General features: G+C 41.8%; 1 protein-coding gene across 1 annotated transcript in view; it reads right to left on the bottom strand.

Moving 5' to 3' along the window:
* Positions 1 to 12,497, bottom strand: part of LOC144685388 (chondroitin sulfate proteoglycan 4-like) — a 142,499-nt gene that overhangs the window by 108,743 nt on the left and 21,259 nt on the right. The window contains exons 2-3 of the mRNA XM_078549800.1: positions 8,436 to 8,599; positions 4,797 to 8,351 (exon numbers count right to left, since the gene is read on the bottom strand). Of these exons, the coding sequence (XP_078405926.1) occupies positions 4,797 to 8,351; positions 8,436 to 8,599 (3,719 nt within the window). The remainder of the gene's footprint in view (positions 1 to 4,796; positions 8,352 to 8,435; positions 8,600 to 12,497) is intronic.

Below are 12,497 nucleotides of genomic sequence, written 5' to 3'. Positions count from 1 at the left end.
GACTTCCTCCCAGTGACAGACGGAAGTCCAGGTTCATAGTTAAAGGACCGACAGCCAAAAACTTTAACTGGGTGAGCTAGCCCAGTTGAGGCAGACTCGCCACGACATTTATGCTGGGGTGTGGGGAACGCACCCTCAGTGTATAATTCAGCCCTTCCTGTCTCAATTTAATGTAAAATAATATTCCAGAATAATCTATCTTCATGCCATTTATGTATATATTGCTATAAAATGATGTAGCTATCATGAGGAGAGAAGTAACTTAAATATGGACTACAGTAAAGAACAAACCATATGTCACCCCATTAAAACTGCACTAATACCTATACAAAACCTAAAAATAATAAACATGGTGTAAACTTTTACATTATTCTTAAATTCACGATATTTTTCAATTTTTTTTCTTGTTCTGATATGGCCCACAGAACACCATAAAACTTCAGTGCAGCAAAACACAGCAGCAACTACAGTCAGCAATGAAAAAAAAATCACAAACACGGAAGGATTAGATGACATCTGGTGGACAGAAATGTTATGCCATGCAGACAAAAACAAAACAATACTTTAGGTTAGAACTCTTGAATTTTGCATGGATAAAATACAACTTGAAAGTCAGGTTAACTCTCAGTATGACCATGTCAAATTTCACAAGTATGGCAAGAAAAGTACTTGCCAAAGTGAAACTGCTGGAAAGTGTGTTCGGGAGGTCAATAATCATTTGGCAATTTGGCAGCAGAAAGTGCAAGGATTCCAGCTACATCATCAAAGGGCTGGGACAGGTGTCCAATGTTCAGGGAATTTGTTTTTTTAAATTTTTCATGGGATGTGGGCGTCACTGGATAGGCATTTTATTTCCCATCATTAATTGTCCTGAAGAAGGTGGTTGTGAGCTGCCTTCTCGAACCGCTGCAGTCCATGTGGTAGAGGTACACCCACAGTGCTGTTAGGGAGTTCCAGCTATATATTTCCAATACAGGATGGTGAGTGACTTGGAGGGAAACTTGCAGGTGGCGGTGTTCCCGTGCATCTGATGACCTTGTCCTTCTGCACTGATAGAGGTCACAGGTTTGGATGGTGCTGTCAGAGGAGCCTTGGTGAGTTGCTGCACTGCATCTTGTAGATGGTACACACTGCTGCCACTCTGCGTCAGTGGCGGGGGCAGTGAATGTTGAAGTTAGTGCATGGGTGCCAATCAATTGGGCTGCTTTTTCCTGGGTGGTGTCAAGTTTCTTGAGTGTTGTGGGAGCTGCACACATCCAGGCAAGTGGGGAGTATTCCATCACACACCTGACTTGTGTCTTGTAGATGGTGGACAGGCTTTGGGGAGTCAGGAGGTGAGTTACTCATCGCAGGATTCCTAGCTTCTGACCTGCTCTCGTAGGCACAGTATTGATATGGCTGGTCCAGCTCAGTTTCTGGTCAATGGTAACCCCCCAGGATGATGATAGTTGGGGATACAGCGATGATAATGCCACTGAATGTCAAGGGGCAATGGTTAGATTCTCGCTTGTTGAAGATGGTCATTGCCTGGCACAAATGTTACTTGCCACTTATCAGCCCAAGCCCGAAGATTGTCCAGGTCTTGCTGCACATGGGCACAGACTGCTTCAGTATCTGAGGAGTCGCGAATGGTGCTGAACATTGTGCAATCATCAGCGAACAGACCCACTTCTGATCTTACGATGGAGGGAAGTCATTGATAAAGTAGCTGAAGATGGTTGGGCCGAGGACACGACCCTGAGGAACTCCTGCAGTGTTGTCCTGGAAATGAGATGATTCACCTTCAACAACACAATCATCTTACTTTGTGCTAAGTGTGACTCCAACCAGTGGAGAGTTTTCCCCGATTCCCATTGACTCCAATTTTGCTAGGGATTCTTGTTGTCATACTTGGTCAAATGCTGCCTTGATGTCAAGAGCAGTGAATCGCATGTCACCTCGAGTTCAGCTCTCTTGTTAATGTTCGGACTAAGGCTGTAATGAGGTCAGGAGCTGAGTGGCCCTGGCATAATCCAAACTGAGCAGTGAGCAGATTATTTCTGAGTAAGTGGCGCTTGATAGCACTGTTGATGACCCCTTCCATCACTTTACTGATGACAGAGAGTAGGCTGATGGGGTGGGAATTGACCGGGTTGGATTTGTCCTGCTTTTTGTGGACAGGTCAAACCTGGACAATTTTCCACTTTGCCAGGTAGATGCCAGTGTTGTAGCTGCATCTTTAGCTAAGATGTTCCAATCTTAACTAAAGGCATGGCTAGTTCTGGAGCACAAGTCTTCTGTACTATTCCAGAATATTGTCAGGGCCCATAGCCTTTGCGGTATCCAGTGCCTTCAGCCGTTTCTTGATATCACGTGGAGTAAATTCAATTTGTTGAAGACTAGCATCTGTGATGCTGGGGAACTCGGGAGGAGATCAAGATGGATCATCCACTCAGCACTTCTGGCTGAAGACTGTTGCAAATACTTCAGCTTTCTCCTTTGCACTAATGTGCTGGGCTGCCGCATCATTGGGGATGGGGATATTTGTGGAGGCACCTCCTCCGGTGAGTTGTTTAATTGTCTACCACCATTCATGACTGGATGTGGCAGGACTGCAGAGCTTAAATCTGATCCATTGGTTGTGGGATCACTTAACTTTATCGAATGCTGCTTCCACTTACTGGCATGCAAATAGTCCTGTGTTATAGCTTCATCCGGTTGTTGCCTCATTTTTAGGTATGCCTGGTGCTGCTCCTGTATGTCCTTTTGCACTCTTCATTGAACTAGGGCTGATCCCCTGGCCTAATAGTAATGGTAGAGCGGGGGATATACCAGGCTGTGAGGTTGTGGTTTTACATAACTCTACTGCTACCGATGGTCCACAACGCCTCATGGATGCCCAGTTTTGAGCTGCTTGCTAGAGCTGTTGAAATCTGTTCCATTTAGCATGGTGATAGTGCCACACAAAACAATGGAGAGTATCCTTAATGTGAAGATGGGACTTTGTCGCCACAATGACTGTGTGGTAGTCACTCCTACTATTACTGCCAGGATGGATGCATCTGTGACAGGTAGATTGGTGAAGAGGGAGGTGAAGTAGGTTTTTCCCCTCTTGTTGGTTCCTTCACCACCTGCCACAAACTCAATCTAGCAGCTATGTCCTTTAGGATTCAGCCAGCTCAGTCAGTAGTGGTGCTACTAAGCCACTCTTGGTGATGGACACTGAAGTCTCCCACCAAGAGTACATTCCGTGCCTCTGCCACCCTCAGTGCTTCTTCCTAATGGTCATCAACATGAGGATTCATGAGGGTGGGGGAGGGGAGCGGTAGGTGATAACTAGCAGGATGTTTTGTTGATGTCTTATTGCCATGTTTGACCTGATGTCATGATAATTCAAAGGTTCCAGGGTCGAAGTTGAGGACTTTCAGGGCAACTCCCTGACTGTATACCACGGTGCCGGTGGTGATGGTGGTATCTAAGACGTTGTCCATAAGGTATGATTCCGTCAGTATGACTATGTCAGGCTGTTACTCGACTATTAACAGTCCTAGTCAAATAACAGTCCTTGACAAGTATCTTGACTAGTAGCTAGGACAGCTCTCCCAATTTTGGCACAAGCCCTCAAAGGAGAACTCTACAGGGTTGACAGGGCTGTGTTGCCACTGTTGTTTCTGGTGCCTGGGTCAATGTCAGGTGGTGCGTCTGGTTTTATTCCTTTCAGGCTTCGTTGATCCAACTGAATGGCTTGTTAGGTCCTCTCAGAGGGCATTCAAGAATCATAGAAACTAGTCAACCACATTTATTACCGTGGGTCTGAAGACGTATGTAGACCAGATCATAAAGGACATTCATAAAGCAGATGGGTTTTTATGGCATTGGACTCATGGTTGCTATTGGTCACCACAAGCTTTTTAATTCCAGATATATTAATTGAATTTAAATTCCACCAGCTGCTATAGTCAGATTTGATCCCGTGAACCCACAACATTAGCATGGGCCTCCAGATTAGTAGTTCAGTGACTTTACCACTATGCCATTGCCTCCCCATGAGTTTGGAATTAGCATGGGTAATGATTGATGGAAAATGTGTCAAAGGTCAAAGGAGCTAAGAGATGGTCATTAAGGTTATAACCAAACTGTTGCTAATTACATAGATGCTTTTACTATTGCAGTGTACATTTTATTTTGCCTTTGTATTATTGTACTGGTACTTCACTGCTAGTAGCATGCTTAAAGCAACAGATTATAGGAACATTTGAAGTAACCTAAACATTGTACATATAAAATGTTAATAAAAGATTACAGCATTTGTTAGTTCACAAAATAAATGTTACGTTGATACAAAAAGTCATTGTGCCACTATAATGTGTCAATATCTAAAAATTGTATTTTTGTTTAAAACTGGCTGAGCATTAAGCTGCTGCCCAGTTAGTTTTGCTTTTGCAACTAACATGGAAATAAAGGTTGGATTATATCATTACAACAACAATTTAACCAGAACTAGGAAAAATTACGGACTTAGCATGGAGCCAGCCTTTCTATTTCATTGCATCGCTGCACATCAGACCTGAACACCTTGGCGTACTGAAAAATGTGAGCAGGTCTGGTATGTAACATCCTGTTTATTCAATGACAAACTGCGTGGGCAGACAAAACTTCTGAACAAAGTTAATCTTTTGAATCAATTCCCTAAATTACTTCTGTAATTTTAAAAGGATGTTTTGTTTTTTGGAAAAGAAACAATCAGATATGTGAAGTTAAACAAGGAGATAACAGCGTATATTCAAGCACAGATGTGCATCCTACAGCCATCTCACCTGAAGATTTTTTTTGCTGATCTTCACAGGCTTCCCTTCCTCAACCAATAGATTGCTGTTGTGCACGATTGTTGGAGCACGCTGATGGCTTTCCAGATATATACGTACATTCACACATGCATCCAGCAGTACATGCTTCACCTTTATTGTGAAATTGAACTTGTCCACAAGGTTGTTGCTGTTGTCATGGCGATATACTATATGACCATTCTTCAAGTCATCCTGAGTGAAAGATTCTGTGCGTATACCATTCAAGTACAGTGCTCCATGCTTTGGTGACAAAAATACTCTGTAACTAATCTCACTTTCGTCTGCAATAAAAAGATTTGTATGTACACTAAAATTACCTGTTGTTAGAGACTTTTCTTGACCCTTCTGCACCAGAAGTCCTGTATTGTTGGCTATTCGAACATAAGGATCTGAGGCACTGACCTCAAGTAATGAAGAAGTATAGTGTTTACCATCAGTTACAAACAAGACAAACCTGCCATTATCAGCACCACGATGCACAAACAAAACCCGCTTTTGCTCAAGGTCTTCTTGAAAGAATTGGAAAAGCTTTCTCGAGGTGTCGTTTACTAGAACTAGGTCACCATTTGGAATACCACGGCGCGTGTACAATAGCTGTGTATCATTGAAGTCTGAATCAGGATCATGATAGCGCAGATCTTCAGAGGTCAGCAACCGCTGGCTATTCCTAACCACATGAAAAATTTGGTCCACCACACGAACTGGTTTCTCATCGTTTTTTAGCTGAATAGTGAAAGTAAATGTCCCCACAACAGACACAGAGTTTGGGCCTGTCTTAGAATTCTCTGTGGCTTCTCCAGCAGCAGCTGCAATAAATATAAACTCATCATGTGTTGACTCAGAATCGTCATGCACGTACATGAGCCGTTGTCCAATAATATCTTCATTCGTAAAGGTTGTTATATTATCATTACTGTCAGTTGAATCAGAGTGGTTGATCCGCTTCAACTTGCCGAATCTTGGACTCTGCGTAATAGTGTACAAAAAATTGTTGGTGTTCAAAGTTTCTGCATATAACTCTGCCTGAGTTATTAACTCTCCTTCACCTTCAATCATGGTGAGACCTTTATTTGTTAAATTAATGGTGTTAACATCAGCTTTAATAAATGCATGGAAATTATGGATCAGTGATACTGCGTGCTTGGAGAAAAGCTGAAAGCTGAAGACATCCTCAATATCTTCACGAGGTTTTCCAATTAATTCATATTCCACCTTCTGTGCAGATATATCTCTCTGACTGAAAGAAGAATTTTGTTTAAGAATGGCGCCATTCAGCAGAAGTTGTCCTTTTTTAGGTGCAGTCACCAACCTATAGCGCAGCCCACTTTCAGAGGTTCTTGCACCTTCCAACACAGCATGGAGATTTTCAGAAGTCAGAGCTTGTTTCTTTCCTTTATCAATCTCCAATGGGTTATTTTTTAGGAGTTTGAAATTAACCCATTTCACTGTAATGGGGAAAACTAGCTCCTCACTCGTCACACTCCCTACATTAACTTTAAACCTGAACATCTCAGTTACATTAGCAGGCTGAAGTTCATGAAAAGTGCCAAAGTATCGGATGCGGCCCCGCTCCACTGACCGTTGAGAAAATGAAGTGATTTTCTTCCATTCGCCGCTAGAATGAAGTCGTTGAATTTCACCATACTTTGGGGCTTTAGCAATGTTGTAACGGATTTCAATCTCCTGATTGGCAGCATTAGTTTCAACTGACAAATTGTATTTAGTGATCAAAGCCACATCACTCTGTTCCACAACTAGACCGGTGTTATTGACCACTTTATAATCCACTGGTATAGCCATTATTCGTAAAACTACAGTGTTGCTCACTTTATCACCATCACTGACACGTAACACAATCCTTGAGGTGCGAACACCCTGGTGAACGTAATATATGTTTCCTTTTTCCAAATCAGTGTTGGAGAATGTAGTTACAGCTGTACCAGGATTCATCGCACTTTCCAAAAATCCAGCATCTGCATTAAGATTACCTAAAATGGAGAACTGAAGCCCTGTGGAATTTGTGTCAATATCAATAGCCTTAACCACATTACTTGCAAGACATTTCTTGGAATTCTCCAGCAAAGTGAACAAATTACCATCAGGTAGGACAAGTTCAGGAGCATCATTGGTTGGAGTAACAGTAATGTTAAATAGGTATTGTTTATCTCCCTTCAGGTAATCTGGGACTGCTTTCTTGCTGCTTGTATAAACAGAAAATGAGAACTGATCATGGGAATACTCAGATCCATCATGAACATATAATATTCTCCCATACCAGAGGTCCAATGTGGTGAAGGAATTCTCTTCACGCTCTGGACCAATGTTCAATTTTAGATGCCCATGGTTTGGCTGCTTTGTTATCTTGAATATTATTTGTGACTGCCGCACTCCCAATTTCTTGAAATCTAGGTTCAACTTTATGTGTTTTGACTCCAGTGTTGTCTGCCCTCCTTCTGCAACTACCAGATTATTGAGAGTCAGGAATTTTGTCCTCTGTGCTTTTGCAGTAGGTTTGACTGTCGCTTGAGGAGTGGAAGCTGTTGGAACAACTACCATTTCAGCTGTTGTTGTTTTAACAGTTGTAGAACTTTTATTCGTTGCTGCGCAGCCAGCTGAAATGTCTTTAGTAACTAACACATTCTTTAAACTCTTTTTTTCTGAGTTAGCTTTCACATCCTTTAGGCAACCCCTGAAGGATCCTCCTCTTGCTTTACTTCCTGCAAAGGATAGAAGGCCAATCTTCAAGACTTCGACACGAGTGCTGTCATCTATACCACCAATGAACAGAGGGCCCCTCAACTTAATACTTTTGCCGCGAGAGCTCAGAGTAACCTTTACAGTCTCCTCATCCATTGTAAGGTAAAGATGCTTAGGTGTAAATCGCAGCTTAATGTCATGCCAATTATTGTCATTAACGTGACTTAGGGAAGAAAGATGTGTTTTTTTTCCAGATTTTCCAATAAGTACTCGAATTAATCCTTCTGCAACCTCCATAGCAACAAAATCACCTTGCCGACCAGCACTATATAGCAGCAGACCCAATGATTGAGTGGTGCGTACAGTACACTCAAGCATTGCCTCCTCTTGTGCATTCCATGAGGCAAATTCAAGATAAGATTTGGAAGTAAATAAACTGATTGGCTCACCGTCTTCAGCAAAAAATTCATCACTGCAGCCTGCTGAAACTTCATGAACATTTTTAAAGCCAGAATATGTCCTTAAAGATGACAAGATGTCATGCTGGTTGAATACCACCTCATCAATGCATCCGCGGAAGTTACTCGCTGCACCTTCCATATAAGGTTCGTCAAACAGGCCAATTCCACCTACAAAAATGCCATGTTGGATGTTAAACTCATGAAGCAGTCCTGGCATCTTCACAGTAGTTAGGAAGTGTTTGTCCACTGTCAGGGTAACTTTATCATCCTCATGGTATATGTTCAATGTGTGCAATGCCAAATCATTTAGCTTCACTCCTCTTTCAGACCGAAGAATCTTTTCACCAGAACCAAGCTCCAATTTCACCTAAGAACAGCAAAATCAGAATTTAAGCAAAAGAGTAGATGAGCATCATTTCAAAACACTTATCCAGTTTTCCAACCAGTGTACCTGTATATGCCCAGACTGCAGCTCCACCAGCCAGTAGTCAGTTTCCCCTGCTGCAAGGAAAAGTAGTCCACTTGACTTTGAGGTGTGAAATTGTAAATTTAATGATGTCTTGCTAGATGTTTCTGTTACTTTAAGCTGCACATAGCTGTTTCCAAAAAATGATGCTGAAATAAATGAAAAATGTTATGAGAGACACTGTGCACAACAACAGACAGACTATCTGCGACACAAATCACCACAATAATAAACATCAGGATTTAGAAAACTCCGTATCATTTCTTTCACACTCCCCTCCCCAACCTAGCAGTGCTAGAGGATCTCCTATTGACGCTCCAGCATCGGGAGCCCACTTGCCATTCTTAATTGGATCGTGAACCCGCCCTCTGGCTATTACTTGGCCAATCCTACTCCAGGTAATTCTGTTTTTGTCCTACAAAAATTATGTTGGGTAACCATTCCCGACATTTGTGGGGTTGGGACCCACATTTAGTCCTGACCCCAAATGGAAAGTCCAATGACTTCCACTGTTAATTATTAGCCCTAGTCCAACTACTGATTACAGGAATTAAATTTGTTGAGATAGGTCTGATGCATTTCGTTAGATAAATGGAGATAAACCATTGAGAACTGATCAAATATACACCTATTCTTCATTAATAAATATTAAATGAAAGCATTTTAAAAACAGTTGTGATGACAAATATTGAATAATACTATTCGTACCAGCAAATGCAATGAAATATGGAGCGTTTCTAAGATTTTGTCTACACACTAGATGAAAACGGAATAATGAATGCACTCATTGTATGTCAGAAATGAGCACTGGATCTTCCATGTTGCTGCTCTTAGGAAGTCAAATGATGCACACTGTTTCATAAAGCCAGTTATACTTTATAAAGCTCAATGTATAATCTCACTGAAAGTACTGCAAAATAGCCTCTTTTAAGGACAAAAAATGACAGGTTCAGCCATAATTTAATTGTTGTTTTGAGGGATTTTTTGTTATTTTGCACCTTCCACTTTGCCCCAGTGACATGCAGTAGTCTGAATGGTAGAAAATTTTTAATTTTATCAGTGTGATTTTTCTCCCCATTTTTTAAACCAAACCAATTTTCTCTATAGCTCCCCAGTGTGCATTTGAAGAAGGGCTCAACTGCCCATGCACATTGAATTTAGGAGCTACACAGTCAACAAACAGCAGAAACCTTTAGCTTATCAGGTTTGGTTACATTAAAATCCAGGCTCTAAAGGTGACAGTTTAGTCAAAGATCCAGTGTACCACTGAAAGGTGGGAAAGGGCCAAGGCACCAAATAGGGCTCTTGCAATGGCTAAAGGAAGTACAGTAATGATCAGCAAGTCGCCACGGACATGAGGAGAATGAAGTATGAAGTCTTATTTGTAAAACAAGTTTGGCATTCAATTAAACTTTTTGAGAAACAATCACCATTAATCATATGTGATTTGGCAGTTTGCTTTAAAAAAAACTTGCACTTATAGTGCCTTTCTCAACCTCAGGGCATCCCAAAGCACCATTTAAGTGCTTTTGAAGTTAAGTCACTGTTGTAATATAGGAAATGTGGCAGCTAATGTGAGCATAGTGAACTGCAATGTAATAATGATTTTATGCTAAATGGGGGTCTTAGTTATTCTTTATTCATTTATAGGCTGTGGCCATTGCTAGCAAGACCAGCATTTATTGTCCATCCCTGAATGCCCTTAAGACACCTCTGAAGAACATCTCCTCCAAAGGACAACAACTCTAACAGTGCAAAATTCCTTCAGTATTGCATTGTAATACAAGTCTAGTTTAGTGTTCAAGACTCTGGACTGTGACTTGAACCCACAACCTGCTGACTCAGAAGTTATAGTACAAGGGTCTGGCACATATAGGGTCAATGTGGGACTGAGTACAGTGCTGCCCACAGAGTGATGTAGGAAGGCACATGACTCTTTCCCAGACCCAGAGGTCAGTGTGGTGTTGAACAGAGATGTATGTAGACTTAAGCATGGAGACAGCTCCTAGCTTGTACTCTTTACTGTGCATGCGTAAATAGTTCTTGTAGTTAATAAAGACTTACAGTTAACCTACTGAAGACTACGGAGACTTACTTAAGACGTGCCAATCTGTAACCAACACCCCACAACATGGTGGCAGCGAGGGGATAAAAACCCAGCACCTCACTAAAATGCAGAGACAAACAGAAATGCTGGAAGACTGAGAAAAATTCAACAAAGCACTCTGACCTGAAAGGAAACTCCTAAAGAAGCAGCGGTGCAGAGAAAAAATCTCCAGAAAGTGCACCACAGAAAGGCCTGGAAACTGAAGGCAGCGATTTAAACTTCCTTACTGTATCAGAAGACTCCAATAAATCTCCTTTGGAAGTCCAGCTTTAGAGTGCAGTGTCAACAGAACTGAAAGGATGAGCTAAATCTTTTAAAATTCCAGGCTGCAGTGAGTCCCAAGATATCTTTAATGTAATCCAGTGTCAGAAGTGTCGCTTTAAAGAAACCCGTCGATAAAACCTGATCCCTGAGTCGGAGCCTGAACACGTGGCGTCTGAGCTCGTCCAAAAAAGAGAGAACAAATTAATTAAATACTTCGTGAATGTCACAACTATCCAGTTAAGTACAAAAAAAACAAGCAGAATTCCAATTCGACCGACTCGACAATTTAAAAAGCAAACGTCTGAACAAAAGAAATCTGAAGGTAGCCGATCCAGGCAGCCATTGCTAATCTTTTCCCCAAGAGGAGCACCATCGCCATTGTGCAGAGCCTGCCAAAACCAGCAAGCACAGGAAACTCCTCTGTCTCCAAGTGAACAGCGATGCCATCTTGAAATTCAGAAATTTCAGAAAAAAGCTGAACACATTTAAAAATTTTTAACATGGATCACAATTCCACACTCCCAAGTTAATTCGGGCTAATCCAAAGCCCAGGCCAATCAAAATTGGGGACTTTGAAGGAAAAGATTCTTAAGATACAGTATCACTTCAGGTTCAAATAAAAAATCAGAGGAAGAACAGGTGAACACATTGCTTAACTTGGTGGGTCCAATTGCAGATGACATTGTTGTAAGATAGGGAATTAATGAATCATCCACAAAATTGGAAGAGTTACAAAAAACATTTGTCATTTATTTTAATCTAAGAAGCAATATAAATATTCAACAAATTCAAGAAGAGAGTCCAACTGCCGGGTGAGCCAATCAATTCATTCATCAATGAACGATGGCAGAAGATTGTGAATACGGAGATTTAAAATCTGAATTCAGAGCCAGAATAGTGATAGGAGTAACAGAAGATGCACTCTCTGACCTCCTGCAAGCAAAGCAAGATCAAATCTTGAAAAGGGTAATCCACATAGACAGTCAGAACCAGAGGAGCAGCACATGATCAGCAAAACATGGTGCAGAAGCCAACATTCAATTGAGCTTGTTAGGCCACAAAAACACGGGGATACCCTAAGTCAGGGAAAGCAATCCTCGAATAGGCTAGGAGAGTGACCATGCCAGCACTGTGGACCGGGCATCCATGAGGTGCTGTGGGCCATCAGCAGCAGCATTGTACTTGAACACAATCTGGAATCTCATGGCCCAGCATATCCCGCACTCTACCATTACCATCAAGCCAGGGGATCTACCGTGGTTCAATGAAGAGTGCAGGAAGGCATGCCAGGAGCAGCACCAGGCATACCTAAAAATGAGGTGTTATAGCACAGGACTATACATAACAGCATAAACGGCAAGTGGTAGACAGAGCTAAGCAATCCCACAACCAACGGATCAGAACTAAGCTCTGCAATTGTGCTACATCCAGTCGTGAATAGTGGTGGACAATTAAACAATTCACTGGAGGAGGAGAAGGCTCCACAAATATCCCCATCCTCAATGATGCATCAGTGCAAAAGATAAGGCTGAAACATTGGCTTCAATCTTTAGCCAGAAGTGCCGAGTGGATGATCCAACTCTAACTCCTTCGGAGGTCCCCAGCATCACAGATGCCAGTCTTCAGCTAATTTGATTCACTCCACGCGATATCAAGAAATGGCTGAAGGCACTGGA

This window comes from Cetorhinus maximus, chromosome 1 (genome assembly GCF_964194155.1).
Source record: "Cetorhinus maximus chromosome 1, sCetMax3.hap1.1, whole genome shotgun sequence".
Taxonomy (NCBI): Eukaryota; Metazoa; Chordata; class Chondrichthyes; order Lamniformes; family Cetorhinidae; genus Cetorhinus; species Cetorhinus maximus.
The sequence above is the reverse complement of the archived record's forward strand: the minus strand, read 5'-3'. Positions and strand labels throughout refer to the sequence as shown.